At 36.8% G+C, this 19,805-nt stretch overlaps 1 protein-coding gene across 3 annotated transcripts; it reads left to right on the top strand.

Annotated features, from left to right (window-relative positions):
- The first annotated feature begins 3,771 nt into the window (after positions 1-3,771).
- On the top strand, positions 3,772-18,439 carry ARRDC3 (arrestin domain containing 3). 3 transcript variants are annotated; one of them, XM_526859.7, is made up of 8 exons: positions 3,772-4,385; positions 8,395-8,476; positions 10,407-10,554; positions 11,564-11,666; positions 11,999-12,255; positions 12,901-13,063; positions 13,339-13,493; positions 15,722-18,439. In XM_526859.7, the coding sequence occupies exons 1-8, from the start codon at positions 4,106-4,108 to the stop codon at positions 15,776-15,778; spliced, it is 1,245 nt and encodes a 414-aa protein (XP_526859.2). In that variant the 5' UTR covers positions 3,772-4,105; the 3' UTR covers positions 15,779-18,439. The 3 variants fall into 3 exon arrangements, 2 of the variants coding, with proteins under 2 accessions (XP_526859.2, XP_063666330.1); XR_010156857.1 differs by having other exon boundaries at positions 3,863-4,385; positions 13,301-13,493; XM_063810260.1 differs by lacking the exon at positions 10,407-10,554 and having other exon boundaries at positions 3,881-4,385.
- The last annotated feature ends 1,366 nt before the right edge of the window (positions 18,440-19,805 follow it).

The raw sequence follows: 19,805 nt of genomic DNA on the forward strand, positions 1-19,805 counted from the left end.
TGTTAACAGTGGTGTCTCTGAATGGACGGAGAGTAGAATTATGGGTGATTTTCTTTTAATCAAGAAATAAAATATAACAGATTAAATGGTGTTCACATAACACAAATTATACTATTTATTAATGAAGGATATCAGAATCCAAATTTGATAGTGAGTTTCATCACAAAATCCATAACATATTTAAAAGTCTATTAAGTATGAAGAACATAACAAACATAATATGCGTTATGTTTGTAATAGCTCTCAAAGCTAAAAAACAAATACTACTCATTTTGCTAATAATACAGCAAGTCTTCTGTCCAGTCTGCATGCCAAATTTGCTGCACTGTGAGGATATTAAAGAGTTAAGTCAGAGTTACAAAATCTTGAAATACAGAATTAAGACCAAAGGAAAAAAATCCCCCTTAGTCCCATAGCACTCGAGCCTATCAGCTGCTAGTTAAAATAGATTAAGCATAGATTTCATATTTTTCTTTATGAAACAGATTCTGACTACTGGTAGGTTTTTTTTTTTTCAACCAAACACCAAAACTTCCAGTTGAGATGGCTTCCTTTTTTTTTTAAATAAAAATATTAAGCATGTTGATATAATATGCAAAAAACTCCAAACTTGGCAGTAATCTTAACATATCTCCTCAATATCATACAACTTGATAGCAATGATCATTTATCAGTCTTTGATAGAGTTCTTGAGATTGAGTTCAAACTTTAATATATTAAGGTGAAAGAGCCATTTGACTCAAAAGCTAATATAAAAAGAGATTCCTACTTAAGCTCTGAAGAAGCAATGAAAGGCGAAGGGAAGCTAGTTATTCAGTCTAGTTGGAATTTTACTCAGTTGTGCCAACTGCATCTAGTGGAGGGATTAGAAAAAAGCAAAGGAGATAACATAGTAGTGGGATGTTATTCTGGGCACCAAAAGCACATGTAACTGCATACTGGCAACAGTGAGACAAGCTAACAAAGGGGACAGAAGATGTACTTGACAGGATTATAGGGAGTTAGCAGATGAGTAGGAGGAGATGGCATATGAGACGTAGGCTGGGGAGAAGTAGGAAAGAGCCTTGATGGTAAAGACGAATAGTTTAAATATAATACAAAATACAATAATGGCCCAGTGAAGCAAGCTGAGAAGCCCAAGATAATGTCTACAGTACAGCATTTCAAGCTAAGGAGTAGATATTTAGACAAAAAATCTGAAAGGGGGAAGTTATGAAAGCGACAAGAGAAAACATTCAAAATTTGGTCCAAGCGTTTTTGTTTTTGTTTTTAAGAACTGAAAAGATAAAGCGAGACCAGGCACAAGTGGCTCACATCTATAGTCCCAGCACTTTGGGAGGCCAAGGCGGGTGGATCTCTTGAGGCTAGGAGTTCAAGACCAGCCTGGCCAACATGGTGAAACCCTGTCTCTACTAAAAATACAAAAAGTAGCCAGGGGTGGTGGTGCGTGCCTGTAATCCCAGCTGCTCCGGAGGCTAAGGCAGGAGAATCGCCTGAACCCGGGAGGCAGAGGCCGCAGAGAGCCAAGATTGTGCCACTGCACTCCAGCCTGGGCGACAGAGTGAGACTCCATCTCAAAAAATAAAAATATAATGAAAATGACAGCTGGTAAGAATTTCTTGGAAATTTGCCAGTTACCTAAGTATTTAAGAAGACACAGTAAAAAGAAAATTTAAAAAATAGCAAAATAAATAATAAAGACAACTATTCAAAAGATCCTGAAAGCTTCAAACACAAAGAATAATGTACTACACAGTGACAGGAATGAAACATTTAATATTTTAAAACAATTTTCCAAACTACAAATAAATTTCTTAGACTTCTTTTTTATGAAATGCAATTCTGGTGTATTTATATAGCTAATTCTTATTTTTTCTGAAATAAGTTATATTCTAATTAAATAAATTTTACTAAAAAAATCTGAATTCAGCTGTTCACTAACCCTTAATAATTTTTAACATAAATGTAGACACAAATGTGCAATGAATTTATGTATTCATTATGGACTACACTTTTAAATCCATTCCTTGCTCAGTGGTTTTTGAATGCTTATTAAATATCATTGACCTTATGCTGAGGAAAAGCTGTCATTCTAGGAAATTCACCACTTCTACCACTAGGTGGAGAAAAAACACAAGTAGTATCTGTAACCAAAGCTAGTACAAGGCCCCAGGTACTTTACCTAGAATTTCCACCAGGTGTCAACCAAGAGGTAGGGAAAAGACTGTTTTTCCCACTTAAATATGCAAATTTATAATTTTATGCATAGCGATCTAAACTCTGAAATAAATGGCCTGCTCATTAATTGTCTAGTTGCATATTTATACTCTTTATATATTGCTGTTGAGTCCAAGATATTGCCTTGTCAACTAAAATCCAACCCCCAAAAGCTTAGTTTCTTTTGAAATAAAACAGCAAGACCAATAAGTTTAGTTTATTGTGACTCATAGGCTCAACCTATCCATATACACTACGCAAAAGAATCTAAAACGTTTAGACACGGACAGCCAAAAATCTTCCAAGGTATTTTTGGTCATACATATATAGAGAGAGAGAGCACCAGATTCATATTTTTTCTTTCTACATTTCTCTTGTAAGGCAGTTCTGTTGATTGCCAGTAATCTAGATGAGTTTATGCTGTTATGCTCTGAATCCCAGTGTGATGTGACGAAAGCACTGCTATTTTTTACCAAACATTCACAATAAAAAGAGAAATGTACCTATATTTAAGATGTATCATGAGAATTACTACGTTAAATGGTCCAAGGCTCTCGGCCGAAAATTAAAGCTTCACACAGTTAATCCCTATTTATATACCAAATCATGCTTTTTAAAAACAATTTTATGCGCTTCACTAATTTCTAACAAAGATTTTCCGATTCTGTTGCAAACAATATGTCAGCTAAACCACTATGTCATATGCCTTTTATAAGGTAGTACTTTTTTAGGCCGAACTCTATTCTTATTCCTCTGGACACGGGAGTTGTAATCATGTCTTACTCTGCAAATCTAGCCGTAGGTGGTGTCTTAAAAGGACTTTTACTTCCTTCGAGGAAGTGATCAAGCTTCCCCCAGCCCCCACCCGTGTCATCCTGGAAACAACTTGGTTGTTTTTCGGTGCTAATTAAGCAATGTAGGAGAAAGAAATTGAGGAGACAGCAAAGCCTATTGATTACATTGTACTTGCTTCTCTACCTCGCTCTTCAAAGGATTAAGGTTCCTTTGACCTCGACTGAGTTCATTTCCACCCTGCCTACAAAGTACTGGTTTAAAAAAAAAAATCCAAGCAAAGTATGCTCTTGTCTATGAACAATATTTCTTGTCCGGTTTTATTACGTTTTCTTTGGAAATTCGTTAGATTATGCTCAACAATCGGCCGCTTGCCCAACCGGTTTCTCCCTTCCCCCATCTCTCTTCACACATCACTTTTTCCTCCTCCCATCCTGGCAGTTGGTAAAACGCTGCAGTGCCGGTAACGCACGCTTCGGGCTGGTCACTGCAGTTTATCCTTACTTGGCTTTGCAAACTCCCCACCCAGCCCTTGTACCCTCGCGCCCTACTCTGCCATTATCTTTCTAGTAGAGTGCGCTCGGTAACGGGCTCCAGATAGCACGTCGAGGGTATACGGTAGCCTGCCTACCAATAGGAGCCCACAATGAAGAGAAGTCAGGTTCAGCCGGCCGGCAGCTCCAGTATCTCCTTCCCCTAGCTCTACACCTACTGTACCCGGGAGCGAGCGGGCAAGGGAGCGAGCGCGGCGCGGCGCGGCGCGGGAGGGGGCGCGCAGGGAGGGCGGACAGCAGCCGCGGCCTGCGCCTGCGCACTGGGGTTGTTTTTCACAAAGCTGCTCTTAAAGTGAGCTGGCAGCCTTTAGCCGCCCGTCTTTGTAAGGAGACCACTGAGACGAGCGGGAGCGCGGAGCAGCAGCCTCTGCTGCCCTGACTTTTTAAGAAATCTCAATGAACTATTTGTAGAGAATCACTGATCCGGCCTGCAAGCATTTTGCACGGCAAAAATATCGATCAGTGTTAAGTGAAGATCACATTTTATATGCGATCTTGACTTTTTTGTCTTACATTATATTTTTATAGATTTTGTTATAAACATGGTGCTGGGAAAGGTGAAGAGTTTGACAATAAGCTTTGACTGTCTTAATGACAGCAATGTCCCTGTGTATTCTAGTGGGGATACCGTCTCAGGAAGGGTAAATTTAGAAGTTACTGGGGAAATCAGAGTAAAATCTCTTAAAATTCATGCAAGAGGACATGCGAAAGTACGCTGGACTGAATCTAGAAACGCCGGCTCCAATACTGCCTATACACAGAATTACACTGAAGAAGTAGAGTATTTCAACCATAAAGACATCTTAATTGGGCACGAAAGAGGTAAGTTTTTGTTATTCAGAAGTCATTGGACTCATTTTCTTTGGAAACGTACCTTTTCAGTTTTCTGAATTAACGTGATTCTACTCCTAGCATAACTAAGCAGTTTGAGAAAGGTTAGCAAAGTTGGAAGGTTTGGATTCTCCTTGACGTTCATCGTGTGTTAAGCCGTAACGCATGCAGGCATCTGCAAAGTGACTGCAAACTACACTTATTCAGCTACCTCTGTACCCGGCTCGGTCTGTGCCACACGCACTTGTAGTCCATTTGCACCTTACTTATAAATTCTGTTTGAATCCAATTCAATCGTTTTACTAATATATTTTCAAATGAATTGGTAAAAGCTGCAGTCTTAGATTTTTGCCCCTTTTACTTGCAACCTAAGATGTAAAAACTGAACTTCGATCAAGAAATGTAATAACATTTTTAAGAGACTTAATGGGTGTGTTTCATTTTTAATATTGGAATGCAAAAGACTTTAAAGAATTGATGACTGTTCTTTCATAAAAGATTTCTGTGGCTTATTTTGACATATGGTATCAACACCCCACGTGTTTTTTTCTCTATTCTTTACCATTCCTTTAAAAATTTACACCCAGCATTCCTTATTTTAAAGGAATGACTATCTGTCATTATGATAGGTATCGAGTCAGGTTTAGAAGCCATTTAGGATCAGTAATTTTCTTTTCCGAGCATCATGTCTAACTTTGGAACGTGCATTCAATGAAACCCATGCCAGTCAAATGGAATTGAAAAGTATAGGGCACGCTGGATTTGATTTTTGTTTAGAAGAGAGAGATAAAGGGTTGTCAAAGGGAGAAGGAGTCCTGAGATTTCCAATCTATTGTTTAAATGGTTACATTGTGGAAATATAGGAGACTCTAGGCTTGTTTTTCTAAGTTTCCACCCTTTGTTAGAAGCGGTTCAATCCTGTTTCGGACCAGTTCTGGGGGGTGGTGAGGAGGGGCGCTTGTTCTGCTCTCAGCAGATTGGTTACACGCGTCAGGTGGTGGCGATGACTTAATTCCTAGCCCAAGAAGAATATAATGTTAAAACTGGTTATGTAATTTTTGTGCCTCTCCTTTTTAATGCAGTATTTGGTTCAGATGTTGGCGATTTTTCAGAAAAAAAATTAGAGACATATTTTACCTTACTTTTTATATGAAAAACGTACATCCTGGAGAAGTGCTGATGACTAAGGCAAGTGAGAAATGAAGGATGCTTTGAGGGACAGTATTAATGCATTATTTTTGAAACTATTAAGGTGAACTCAGTTCTTTAGCAGGATTTTCGTAGTTAGATACAGGTACTTTGCATCCTGAAATAAGTAATTAATCTCTCCAAGTGTTAACACTGATAGGAGATGCAAATGCCTAATGACAGCCTTGGTATTTGTTGAAAAGCAGATAGATGACTTTGTGTTTGTACCTTTCTGAATATTGCAGCCTTTTATGAAACGGGTGAAAGAAAACAGATTTTTCTTCAAGGGGTTAAGACTTGCAGTGGGGAAAAGTAGAACAACGAGATGTGAGGACAAATATAATTTCATTAGTTGCACCATGATTTCGTGGTAAAGAAAACTAAATGCCCTGCACCCCCAACAAAATGCCCCCCAAACCCTGCAACGCGTAGACGAGCTCAGTCTGGAATAGTTTCAATGACTTGAAACTGGGAGCTCTCAAACTAGCCTGGTAACTGAGACCCCGCCCCGGGCGCCCGGGATAGGCGGAGCCAGGTTTGTTAGCCTGTTGCTAAGGCGATGGCAGGCGCTGATTGGATTGGGCGCGGGCGGGTGGGGAGAGTGAGCTCGCGCCGCGGCTGGGGCGAGGCTAGGAAACCGGCGTGCGCCGGTAAACGGTTCCTCCAGAGCGACCCCCACCCAGCCCGTACTCACGTTTGTTCCCGGGCTTCTGGGGGCGCCCGGCCCGTGTCACATCATGTTCTGTCGCCCCTCTTTTGGGCCTCCTAAGCGCCATCGAAAGGAAACGACTTCAGGCTTTAACTGAGTAGAGGGCAGACGCTCCTGCCGGCCTTATAGGTGCTGGATGGCCATGGACCCAACTTTAGCAGAAAATCCTTTTCAGATGGAAGTTGGATGGGAAGGGTTGGCAGGACCCCCGTTAACTATCTCCCGAGTGGGAGGTGTCCGGGGACTACTGTGAACGCTTGTTTTCCCCTTAGCTGAAACAAAGCTTGTTCCCCGACCTCTCCAGTCGCCACACTGTCTACCTTGAGTTGACCTGAGGGGACAGAGCAAAGGCTGGCCCGAGGAAGAAGGAAAGTGATTCCAATATCGAAATTTGGGGGGGGGGGCTTCGACGGGTATCCTCTGCCCCCTCACCCATCGTTTTCCGAAGCCTTCGGGCCCCCGCCTCCCCTTCGCCGCCCCAATATCCCTTGCCGAAACTAAAGGTGTCAGAGTGGCCCGAGCCAGATCGAACCGGTCGCCGGCTGGGGCGTGTAAAGCGGAAGCGCCGCGGCTCGCTCGCCCCGCCCCCCGGCCAGCAGGCTAGGTTGCGCGGGCACGGGCGCGAGCGCCGCGCGACGTATGCCGTATGTATAGCGGGGCGCGCGGGCGGCGGCGGCGGCGGCGGCGCGCGGGCAGGCCGGCTGGGATCTGCTCGCGCCGGTTTAGGCCGGTCCTCTCCTGCTCCGGTCTAGTTCTTGATTGACAGCCCGGCACTTGTTTACCACGGCGCGGCCGCCGCCGCTCGCCTCAATGAGACTGCTGAGCTGGCACAAAAAGGGAGCGAAGAGGGAAGAAAGGGAAAGGAAGGCGAACTTCGGGCGCCTTCGAGGGGAGCGAATTTAAATGGCCCCCAGCTCATCAGCTAGTTTTTGGTTCTGAAATCCGTTCAGGGGAATTTGCACAGGGGACGAGGAAAATTGTATGGAGACATAAGCGAATCACCATGATTTTTAAATGAAAGTATCGACGTATACATGCTTTTTTCCCCCTTTTTCTCGTTTAATATCAGGGAGGCATCACGTTTTTTGTGTATATTCAATACTTTGCTGAAGGAAAGTTAAATAATGTGCCAGTTTTTTCTACTCTGGGGGCTAATCGTAAAGGTTTCTACACCAAGAAAACTAAAAGATATTTCTGTAATTTAAAACGCTAAATAGGCACTTTAATGATCTAGAACCCCCTCCCATATTTTCGATTATATTTATTTTCATGCCACTTGAAAAAAAATAATTTCACCAAAAAAATTGGTTGTAAAATGAAAGGTCATCCCTTTTTTATAGAAACTGGAAACTATTAATAGTTAGACTTCATTTTTTTGAAGGATGTTGGACAATATTGTTTCCTTATAAGCCGACACCACCTAAATGCGGTTCTTTGTAATTATCTAAGGTATAGTTTTTGCAAGTTTTAGTCGTTGCTAGGACTAACTGAGTGTTGTGATCATTTTAGATCAGTAAGTAATTATTTTTAGTTATAAAACTGACATTAAAATCAATGTGTGGCTTTTTTTTTTTTTTTTTTTTTTTACTCCGTCTATTTGACAAGGTTTTCTAGTGGTTTTGGAGTATCTATTCTATTCACATCTGGTATTATTATTCCCTATAAACTGACATATTTTAAGAGGGTTGCATGAACAGTTTTTCTTTGATACATTATAGTCTTAATGCGATAAATTTAAGCAAACCGTTGGAGACAAAGGATAGCATTGTCTTACCATGATGTGAGACCCGAGCCTTTTGAGTATATATACTATTTTATAAACAGATGCTTTGCAGTTTGGGTCATTTTCCATTAGAAAAAATAAAAAGCCTGTGGGGTGTGAGTATTCATTATCCCCATTTTACAGATAAGGCAGCTGAAGACAGGATTTTTATTTTGTCCAGAGGAAATGATGAAGTTAGAATTAGAACTCAGATCTCTCAGACTCCAAAGCTTGTTTTGTGGTCTTAATTGTTATGTAAGCATCTTTAAAGTTATGCCACCCTGCGGAGTATGTAAATGTTGAATAATAAATTCTTTGTTTTCTTTTTATGTTTGTTTTAGATGATGATAATTCCGAAGAAGGCTTCCACACTATTCATTCAGGAAGGCATGAATATGCATTCAGCTTCGAGCTTCCACAGACGTAAGTATTATAAATAATAGGCATTTTTATAGATACTCATGATCAGAGCATTATTTTAAAATTAAGTATTCTAAATTTAAACATTTTTAGTTGGAAAAAAAAACCCTTTTCATTACTGAAACTTGCTAGAGGAAAACAATATATTAAACATAAGAAGCTATTTTTTAATCTAGCGTGGCAAAATTCTAGAAAGCATACTCAATTTTCAGTATTCTATCCTAAAGTTTATGAGGTTTTTAAAATAGGAATAGGGTTTCCTTTAACATGAGTGAATTGGAAGTTGCTAGTCAAATAATAACCACTTTATACTTAGTTTATTATCAATTATCATTATGAGAAAAGATAGACCCTATCAAGTCTTAGTAGCTTCAATTTATAAAAAATTCTATATTCTACTTTTTCTGCTAATACTAACCAATAGCAGTAAGTTTCGAAAATAAAAATAATTAGGAATATCCTAACTTTAGAAATGTTTTTCTTCTGATATGAACTTAATAGCTTCTGTACAAAGAACTATTGGGAAGGTCACACAAGAGATATGACCCAGGCTTAAAAGGAAACATGCATCAAGGATACATTAATATAAAACTTGGAATCTAGTAAGAAAGGAAAAAGGAAAGTGGTATATTCTTAAAGTAATGACAGATTGTTGGAAGAGATGATACAAACTTTTTTTAAAAAAAAAAATGCCTTTTACCAAATATTAAAACCTGCAAAATGGCACTTGTGGTGATTATTCTGGAGAATAAACAGATTACATAAGATTTTGTCAGGTGACAAATGTACATTAATTCTGCATTTGTTAATTCTAGTGCTTGAGATGTTATATATAGAGAGAGAAGTCATAAATGGTATTTTTTAGAAAATTCTATTTACTGTATTATTTGAGAATTTTATTTAGAATATAATGCCCTCATCTAATTTCTGAGAAAAATATTAAAGTCTGTTGATAGAATAAGGCCAATATGGGGCCTGAGTATTTTCAGCGTCATTTAATGTTAAAGTTCTATCTGTAAACCAAAGTCATTTAACATAAATTTTGGATACCTATTAGCATACAGTTTAAGATTTTATTTCTCTGCTATACAAGTTAATGTGGGAGTCTAAAATGCAAAAAAAAAAAATATATATGAAAACACCAGTGTTTCTTATGCTAATCTAAGCTAGCACTCTTGTAAATAACTGAACATTGAGTATTTTACTAATGAAATTATGAAAAAGATACTGAACTTGCTAAAATAAAACCTTCCACAAGTAAAATCTGACAGAGTTAAAAAAAATTTTTTTTTATTCTCTTGACATAGATCAAGAGGACTATATCTTTTTCTTTTGAAGCCCGTACAGTTAGAGAACAGCCAAACAAGAATTAGAACATGAGTAAACTGAGAGATAGAAAAGTAGTTTTTCAGTAAACTTATGAAATGTGAAATTTTTGAAACTATAATGACTATTCCAGGCCTTTTCTAGACCTTAATTAGTTGCTATTAAAAGATGATAATTCCCGGCTAATGAGAAGTGGAGTACTATAGGGAATTTGGTCTGAATGTTTAACCAGTGTCTAGAATTTATCAGTAGAAATAGTTAAACCATTCTCAACTTTGTGTTTGAATTCTTGGCCTTTTCAAAAAATGTCCATTAAACTTTCATGATTTTGCCACCATCATTAAAAGTAGCCTCCTCTTAGTTTAAATGGATTGTATTCTTCTGGCTTTTTAAAGCAAAATTTTAAAGATATTTATCGTTTATTCTTAGTTGGAAATAGGAAGTTTTTTCCCCAATGACTTATCCCTTTGGAAATTTTTTAAATTATATGTTTGATACCTCATTGGAACATAAACAATACAATATATTAACACGTCTATTCTGACCTACTGTGTAATTGTTAGAAAGAGGTATAAAATTAATATATTGACCTTTATATTCTGCACAGACCACTCGCTACCTCATTCGAAGGCCGACATGGCAGTGTGCGCTATTGGGTGAAAGCCGAATTGCACAGGCCTTGGCTACTACCAGTAAAATTAAAGAAGGAATTTACAGTCTTTGAGCATATAGATATCAACACTCCTTCATTACTGGTAAGAATTGACTGAATTATTTATTCTTTGTTTTTGGCATATAAATATTAAAGAATAATCAATCACCTAAACTATGCAGTTGTCATAATTTAAAAATACTGGTTTTCTTTTAAAATTTCATAAATACACATTTTCTTAAATACAGTCAAGAACACTGAAATTAATGAAAAATATGCTCATATTTTTGACATTGTAGTACCTTTAAGTAAATATAAAACTAAGACCAGTATATGATATGAAGTATCTCTTACTCAGAGTATGACAGCCATAACAAAAAACAGATCTGGTCCTTGGATGATTTGAGTGGAAGAAGAGCAGTAGTATCTTTTATTATAATACAATATCACTTACTTGACAATATCATAATCTAAAATTTGTACTATACTTTGTTATTCCAATAGAGGGATAGTTGTCAAATAATGGGGAATCATTAGTTTCATTTAAAAACTTAACTCCTTTTTTAAAGAAATCTATTTTTAATTGCATTTGTCTGAAAATAATTCAAATTTGACTTAAAACTTTATTTGATTTAAACAAATGATAACATCTTTAAAGCACATAAGAAATGGGCATTTTCCTTTTTTACATATTGATTTTTTTATATTCTCAGAGAAAGATGTTAACATTTGGAATTATAATCAGATTGCTTTCTTTGCTGCCTTTTTAAGGCAGTTTAAATGGAATGTGGAAAGGGTTTTTTTTATTTGGTTGGTTTTTGATTACTATATTTGTAAATAGTGTGAGCTAAAAAACTATGTTTATGGGATAGGCTGTAAACCCTTTACCTTTTTTTTCTAATTGAATGGAAATTTATATAAAAATAAAAGTAATGGTATAATTCAAAACCATCGGTTAGTTAAAAAATAAGAAGTATGTCTGGATACAAAAAAAAGCAAAACCAGTTTTAATTTTTAATTTTCCACAAATTTAGGGTTATATTTTAAAATATTCTGGTATTGATTGTACCAATCCGTACACTGACCTTTTTCTCTTAATTTTTTTCTTACAGTCACCCCAAGCAGGCACAAAAGAAAAGACACTCTGTTGCTGGTTCTGTACCTCAGGCCCAATATCCTTAAGTGCCAAAATTGAAAGGAAGGGCTATACCCCAGGTATGTAAGAGGTAGATTCCCACAAAAAACTTTTCTTCACTTAGCTTTTGTGTATAAATTTATAATATGACTACTAAATATAAACATAATATAGTATTCTTTTGTGAAATAACAAATTGTGCTTATCCATTTGTTTTTTTCACAAAGTAGAATGTAGTTTCCTTTTTCAAATAGCTACTGATTAGTTCATTTCTATGACTCAAGTTATTTGCAGTTCCTGGGACATCTTTTCATGTATGTTAGTTGCACTTTCTTACTTTAGCTTTAAGAACCTTGACTTCTTTTGTTGTTTTTTTCTAACAGTAGATATGTATATATTTTTCCCTCTCTAGGTGAATCAATTCAGATATTTGCTGAGATTGAGAACTGCTCTTCCCGAATGGTGGTGCCAAAGGCAGCCATTTACCAAACACAGGCCTTCTATGCCAAAGGGAAAATGAAGGAAGTAAAACAGCTTGTGGCTAACTTGCGTGGGGAATCCTTATCATCTGGAAAGACAGAGACGTGGAATGGCAAGTTGCTGAAAATTCCACCAGTTTCTCCCTCTATCCTCGACTGTAGTATAATCCGCGTGGAATATTCACTAATGGTATGTACACATTTAAGAGGTTTTTTCCTTTCTTTTTTCTTTTTTGAAACACCTGTCACCCAGGCTGGAATGCAGTGGCACAGTCTCAGCTCCGCTACAGCCTCTGCTTTCTGGGCTCCAGTGATCCTCCCACCTCAGCTCCCAAGTAGTTGGGACTACAGGTGTGCCTGTAGCCATGCCTGGATAATTTTTATATTTTTTGTAGTGATGGAGTTTGACCATGTCGCCCAGGTTGGTCTTGAACTCCTGGGCTCAAGTGATCCATCCACCATGGCCTCCCAAAATGTTGGAATTATAGGCATGAGCCACAGTGCCTGGCCCAAGAGGTTTCTGGTGTTTTGTTTTGTTTTGTTTTTAAGTCTTAAAGTTATGACATAGTTTTGTCTTACATCCAGAATTTGATTTTTTTAAATTCCATATATAGTGACATATAAAATACATAACTCTTTATATAGTTTGACTTACAATTATACCTTATATGTAAATGTACTATACAGAATTATACATAAAAGAGAAACTTTTCATGTATGTAAGTTTAAAAGTGAAGTAAATGGGGGTTTCAAATAACATTAAAATTGGTTATGAGTTTTTGAAAAGGAAATCATACTTGGCATTCTAAACTTAATATTTCTTTGCAATGTTTAGGTATATGTGGATATTCCTGGAGCTATGGATTTATTTCTTAATTTGCCACTTGTCATCGGTACCATTCCTCTACATCCATTTGGTAGCAGAACCTCAAGTGTAAGCAGTCAGTGTAGCATGAATATGAACTGGCTCAGTTTATCACTTCCTGAAAGACCTGAAGGTAATTTGATAATACACATCTAAGCTTAATCTCTTACTATTATTATCAAGAAAATTATTTTGCCTCTGATATTTTATGACCCTAGATGAACGTAATCTTTCCCTAAAGAAAGTAGATGTGCCCCTAATATTCAGTTTTGATTATATGTCTTCATAGTTTTGATCACCAAACAATAATTATTTTACCTTGACGTTGCTTTTTAATACCTACTATTCTGTGTATTTTGACATGCATAAGAACATGCTGTTCGAATTGCGTGTATCTTTTTCCTTCAGCACCACCCAGCTATGCAGAAGTGGTAACAGAGGAACAAAGGCGGAACAATCTTGTACCAGTGAGTGCTTGTGATGACTTTGAGAGAGCCCTTCAAGGACCACTGTTTGCATATATCCAGGAGTTTCGATTCTTGCCTCCACCTCTTTATTCAGAGGTAAGTACCTACTCCTTAAGTATGAAATGAACTGGCTATCTTGGGAAATAGCATTGCAGGCATTTTTTTTTCTTAATGTTATTAGATCTTGATTATCATGATAACAGAACAAATAATTTAAAACAACAGATTAAAAGTTAATATTAGGGTCGTCAATATTTACTAAGTTTGATGCAGAGGTAGGACTGTTCACTTATTAGGGAATTAAGATAATGATCTAACCTTATGTTGAATTACTAATTTTTTTTCTCTTAAACTTGTATCTTGAGACACATTTTTTTGAAGGAAGAATTTTGTATATCCAAGCATCGATAGGAAGAACTAGCATTTTGCAAACACTGATTAAATAGTAGAATTTATCTTATTCATGATGCTTTTGCAATTGCATATTTTGACATTCTCAGTCATAAGAAATAATGTATTTGTGATAACATCTTAAAACGACATTCCCACATGGTTAGACTATTTTCATTCATCTAATATTGATGGCAGCTAAGCACTTAAATGTAAATAAAACGTGGCCCTTAGGAGAAACCCACAGATTACTGAGGAAAACAAGCTAAGAAGCAAAATATTATATAATAATGTGATAAAATGCACAGCTCATTTGAGAAGCAGCTTATTAGGTCTTGGGCATCAGGTGGGGCTTCTTGAAAAGGTGACTATTAAGCTGAATTTTGAAGAATGAGTAGTCCTCAAAAGGCAAGAAGAACAGTGTATGTAAAGACAAGGAGTGAGTAGGTGGGGTGTCCAGTAATTTCAGGATATTTCAGAGTGACTTTAGCCACTAGTACACATTTTTAAGGGGTTTTGGAGTTGGTTTTGATACCAAAATAATTCTGTAAATTACTAGAATCAGCTTTTTCTTTTGGTTACTGTAATTTACATAGGTGTTTTACTCTGAAATATTACTCCCAAATTAAACATTAGGGGATTGTTCATCATATTTCTCTTTTTTTTTTATTAACACCATAACTGGAAGGGTCAGTTTTCCTTTGGTTGTGATGATATGAGATCTTCTTCATTCATTGATTATAGAATATTCAGAATTATTGATGAGACATAATTTTTTCTATTTATTTTCTAATACATACACTTTCTATTAGATGCTAAAAGTGTTCTGCCACTTGTTACAGATTTTGTCATTACATTTTTACTTGGACATTTCTGTCTTGCTTATTAAGTCAGTCATTTCTGGCTTGATTTGAGGCTTCCTGGCTGTCCAAGGAGGCATTTTAAAAAGAATGACAATCTAAGTATAGTTCACTTTTAAGCAATTTGTGGGAAAATTCTGCCTCCTTTTAAAAAGCACTAAAGATAATTTACAACTTTTAAAACCCTAAAATATGTTCAGGGTGTGATTTAACTAAAAGTTATTTGGCTTTTTTCCTTCAAAAATGTGTTTTACCTAAAGCTTCTGAGGCAATTTGGGTTGTTCCACATTTAGATGCAAGTGGATGGGGTCTCGTCCAAAAGCTCTTTCAGTAAAAAATATATTAAACCCAACAATTTGCTTTTCTATGACCATTCTCTTTGTACTTGAGAAGCAACTTTTCATTAAAAATATGTGCATATAAAAGTCACTCTGAAGATAAAGAAGGTGGGAGGAAACCTCTTGAGTGTTTTGGGTTCAGCAGTTTTATTTCCTGATACACTGCGTTTTTGGCCTTCTGTGGGATTTTACACCCATGAGTTATTACCTCACATAAGCACATTGTTCATGTGAGTAAACAAATTGTTTGCACATTGTATAAACAAAGAGCATTGTTTATACGATTTCATTTTTCCAAAGTCAGAGGAAGCGATGAGTTAACTTTTTTGTAGAAGGATGAAAGGGGTGCTTTACAAAAGGAGATGATTGCTATGAAGATATTCTACGTTGTGTATTTAGGTCTTAATTAAGTACTACTAAAGTACTGAGTAAAAGTCTTCATTCACTGATAAAATTTTACTGTTAATTTTTGTGAAATAGGGGACTATTCAGACATGCCTTTATAAAGCTTGTTAATCTAGTAATTAAATATCAGGTACTATAGGTACCAACACCCTTTCCTCCCCACATAGCATTTCAGGTATGAAAAGAGAATAATTGGATATAATATGCTAACAAGCTGTGTTTGCTCTCTGATTACATTTCTTGACTAGTATTCAGAATTGTAGTCATTTGCTACATTCTTCCTAGACCTCATGAAATAACTCTGTAAACTTTTTTTCTCATTTCTTTCTAGATTGATCCAAATCCTGATCAGTCAGCAGATGATAGACCATCCTGCCCCTCTCGTTGAAGGAACACTTGGTTGAATCAAGTTGATGTGGGTTCCGAACTGTATCTCTTCCGGCTGAGGACAGAGAAGTATCTTGGAGACACGTTTCAGAGGAAGTGGAATTGCTTTTGCCCAGAAAAATGGCAAATGCATGAAACAACCAGTGATCATGCTTTAGAAGCCTACAGCAACATTCTGGGACTGCTCCAACATGCTTGAAGATCTAAGCTTTTCTCTTTTAAAACTGGCACATACTCAGAGCAGTCTTCTTAGCCTATGGTCGTACGTGTCAAGACATCACGTTGTAAAGAGGGATGATTTCCTTCTTTTGATTTGAAAATTTGCACATGCTCAATGCTTACATTGTGCGGTTCGATGTCACTACAGCTTCTTTTTTTTTTTTTTTTTTTTTCTATTTTTGCCAGACTCTTGATACTCTTAAAACTTGTTTGTGGTCAGCACAACAAGGAACAAAACAAAGCTTTGAAAAAACTTTAACATGAAAAAACGCACTGACATTTTTTTTTTATTTAATATAGCCTGGACTTTACCTGCGTATGCACATGCTCAGAATTGTCTACTAGGCTGACCATGTATCACCTCTTCAGCTTGGATCCAATTGTGGATTTATTTACAAACATCAAATGCCTTCAAGCCAATCCTTTTTGCTGTATGTTTTGCAGCCTACTGTAGTAGATACGCAACAGATAATGTGGGGAAAAAAGAGATAAGAGGAGGAAGCTAATAAGAGACTGTCAAGATTGTATACCTTCTTGGTTTCTTTTAAGAATTTGTTGCCTTTCTACTATTACAGCAAAGCAGCATTTTGTTACTGACTGCCTAAAATCACTTAATCTCAGGTGAACGCATCACTTGCCAAACTGTTGGAATGCTATTTGTGTTTTGTTGCACTGTTTTTTTCGTTTGTTTGTTTGTTTATTTGGTTGGCTTTTTGGAGAGGGAAATTTGGAAACGGGACATACACAAAAGTTACACACCCACATTCCCTTTTTATCATGACATACAAGAAGAAACTAGCAGAGCTAAGAATGGAGTGAAGAAAGGCAGTATGGCAGGCACCAGCAAAGAGTTGAGGGCTGTTGCTCTTAAAAATTATTTTTTTTATTATTATTTTAAAAGTATGGAAGTTTTCCATTCACTGGGGAAAGGAGGGAAAAGTGCATTTATTTTTATACAGAGTTACTTAATTACCTCCAAAACACATATGTTGGAAATCGTTTTTGCTGGTGCAAAGTATATTAATGAGCAGGAATACATACATTGAGGTTATGAATAGAGAGCTCAATTTGTACCTTTGCTATCTTGCTCAAGCTTGGTATGGCATGAAAACTCGACTTTATTCCAAAAGTAACTTCAAAATTTAAAATACTAGAACGTTTGCTGTGATAAATCTTTTGGATTTTTGTGTTTTTCTAATGAGAATACTGTTTTTCATTACCTAAAGAACAATTTGCTAAACATGAGAAATCACTCACTTTGATTATGTATAGATTACATAGGAAGAACAATCACATCAGTAAGTTATAGTTTATATTAAAGGTAATTTTCTGTTGGCTCATAACAAATATACCAGCATTCATGATAGCATTTCAGCATTTTCCAAGGTACCAAGTGTACTTATTTTGTTGTTGTTGTTGTTGTTGTATTTTAGAAGGAATTCAGCTCTGATGTTTTTAAAGAAAACCAGCATCTCTGATGTTACAACATACGTGTAAAATGGGTGTTACATCTATCCTGCCATTTAACCCCACAGTTAATAAAGTGGCTGAAAATAATAGTAGCTCTGGCTTGGTGCTTGACCTGGTTAAATACTGTCTTAAAGCTCATACAAAACAAATAGGCTTTTCCATAAGTGGCCTTTAAGAAAACATGGAAGACAATTCATGTTTGACAAATGCTGACAGGGTGAAGAAAGCCCAGTGTAAAAATGAATCGCGTTTTAAGTGATTCGGTTAAAGGGTTTGGGCTCCCGTAGCAAACTAATACTAGATAATAAGGAAATGGGGGTGAAATATTTTTTTATTGTTGAATCATTTTGTGAATGTCCCCCTCAAAAAAAGCTAATGGAATATTTGGCATAAAGGGCATTTGGTGGTTTTATTTTTGTTTGAGGGGGATTGTCAGAAAATCCCTTTTCTCTCTTACGTCTAACTGACTAGGGAACAATTGTTGATATGCATAGCATTGGAATACTTGTCATTATATACTCTTACAAATAACACATGAAGCAAGAATGACCAATATTCTGATAATTGGCACTGGATCACAAAATGTGATAAAACTTTATCAAATAAAGTTTTATTTTCCCCTTTAAAATGTATTTCTTTAGAGGCATTACTTTTTTAAAAATATTGGTCAATTCCTGACATAAGATGTGAGGTTCACAGTTGTATTCCAGTATTCAAGATAGATTCCTGATTTTTCAATTAGGAAAAGTAAAATCCAAAATGTTAGCAAAACAAAGTGCAATATTAAATGTTTGCTTTATAGATTATATTCTATGGCTGTTTGTAATTTCTCTTTTTTTCCTTTTTTATTTGGTGCTGAATATGTCCTTGTAGGCTCTGTTTTAAGAAAACAATATGTGGGAAATGATTTAATTTTTCCTATTGCTCTTCCTTGTGGAAAATAAAGTGTTTTGTTTTTTTCTGTTTTGTATAATTGTTTGGAGATTTATTTGAATCTTGATCATATTAGTAACTCACCATACATGCAAACACATTAAATTAAACTATTAAACTCTATTTTAAGCCATTCTGGGTAAGAATTGTATCTAGGTCTGTACTAAAGAAAATTACTGACCAACTCATAGGCTAAAGTAGTCCTCCTGTCTCAACCTCCGAAGTAGCTAGGACTACAGGTGCACACCACCACACCCAGCTAATTTTCTAATTTTTTTGTAGTCATGGTCTCACTATGTTACCCAAGCTGATCTCAAACTCGGGCCTCCAGCGATCCTCCCAACTTGGCTTCACAAAGCACTGGGATTACAGGCGTGAGACACCATGTCCAGACTCTAAATTTCAATCTTAAATATGAAGCAAACTTAACCAGGTAAAATAATTCACTTTCAGGCACCAATTCCTTCTCACTGTGTTGTGTTCAAATTACCAGTATTTCAAGAGTACATAAACATAACATAGTTTGTTTTTTTTTTAAAGAGAGTGTCTCACTTTGTCACCCAGGCTGCAGTGTAGTGGCAGGATCTCGGCCCACTTCAGCCTTGACTTCCCAGGTTCAAGCAATCCTCCTGCCTCAGACCCCCAAGTAGCTGAGACTACAGGCATGCCCCACCATGCCCAGCTTATTTTTGTGTTTTTTGTGGAGATGAGATTTTGCCATGTTGCCCAGGCTGGTCTCAAACTCCTGGACTCAAGTGATCCACCCTACTTGGCCTCCAAAGTGCTAGGATTACAGGCACAAACCACCACGCCCGGCCTAGAAGTTAACATTAATTTCTAATTTTTGAAGAATATTTCTAAATTTCTTTAAATTTTAAAAACAGTGAACATTCTTTGTCTTAAAAGAATCTTAATTTTATAGTGTCTGATAACCTTAGAAGTACTTTTGGAATCGCATTTAGAATTTTTCTTCAGTGTTTATACATTAATGCATGAGTTATCAAGTTGTATATGGGCCTTACTATATGATTCTCCAATATTTCTTCCCAAACATATATTCACATGCAAGGTATGTTACAAAGAGGCATCTAGACATACATTTTGGGTTTTTTGTTTTGTTTTTTGAGACAGGGTCTTGCTCTTTTGCCCAGTCTGGAGTACAGTGATACGATCACAGCTCACTACAGCCTTGACCTCCCAGGCTCAAGAGATCCTCCCACTTCAGCCTCCCCAGTAGCTGGTACTACAAGCATGTGCCACTATGCCTGCTAATTTTTTTTAAATGTTTGTAGAGCTGGTGTCTCTCTATGTTGCCCAGGCTGGTCTCAAATTCCTGGTCTCAAGCAATCCTGCTGGCCTCCCAAAGTGTTGGGATTACAGGCAAGAGCCACAGAGCCTGGCATAGA

This window comes from Pan troglodytes, chromosome 4 (genome assembly GCF_028858775.2).
Source record: "Pan troglodytes isolate AG18354 chromosome 4, NHGRI_mPanTro3-v2.0_pri, whole genome shotgun sequence".
NCBI classification, from domain to species: Eukaryota; Metazoa; Chordata; class Mammalia; order Primates; family Hominidae; genus Pan; species Pan troglodytes.

Bases quoted from the DNA above. Each gene is read 5' to 3' on its own strand.
- ARRDC3 (XM_526859.7), top strand. From the start codon at position 4,106: ATGGTGCTGGGAAAGGTGAAGAGTTTGACAATAAGCTTTGACTGTCTT. The intron at 4,386-8,394 runs GTAAGTTTTTGT...TGTTTGTTTTAG, and splicing joins CTTAATTGGGCACGAAAGAG to ATGATGATAATTCCGAAGAA. The intron at 10,555-11,563 runs GTAAGAATTGAC...TTTTTCTTACAG, and splicing joins TCAACACTCCTTCATTACTG to TCACCCCAAGCAGGCACAAA.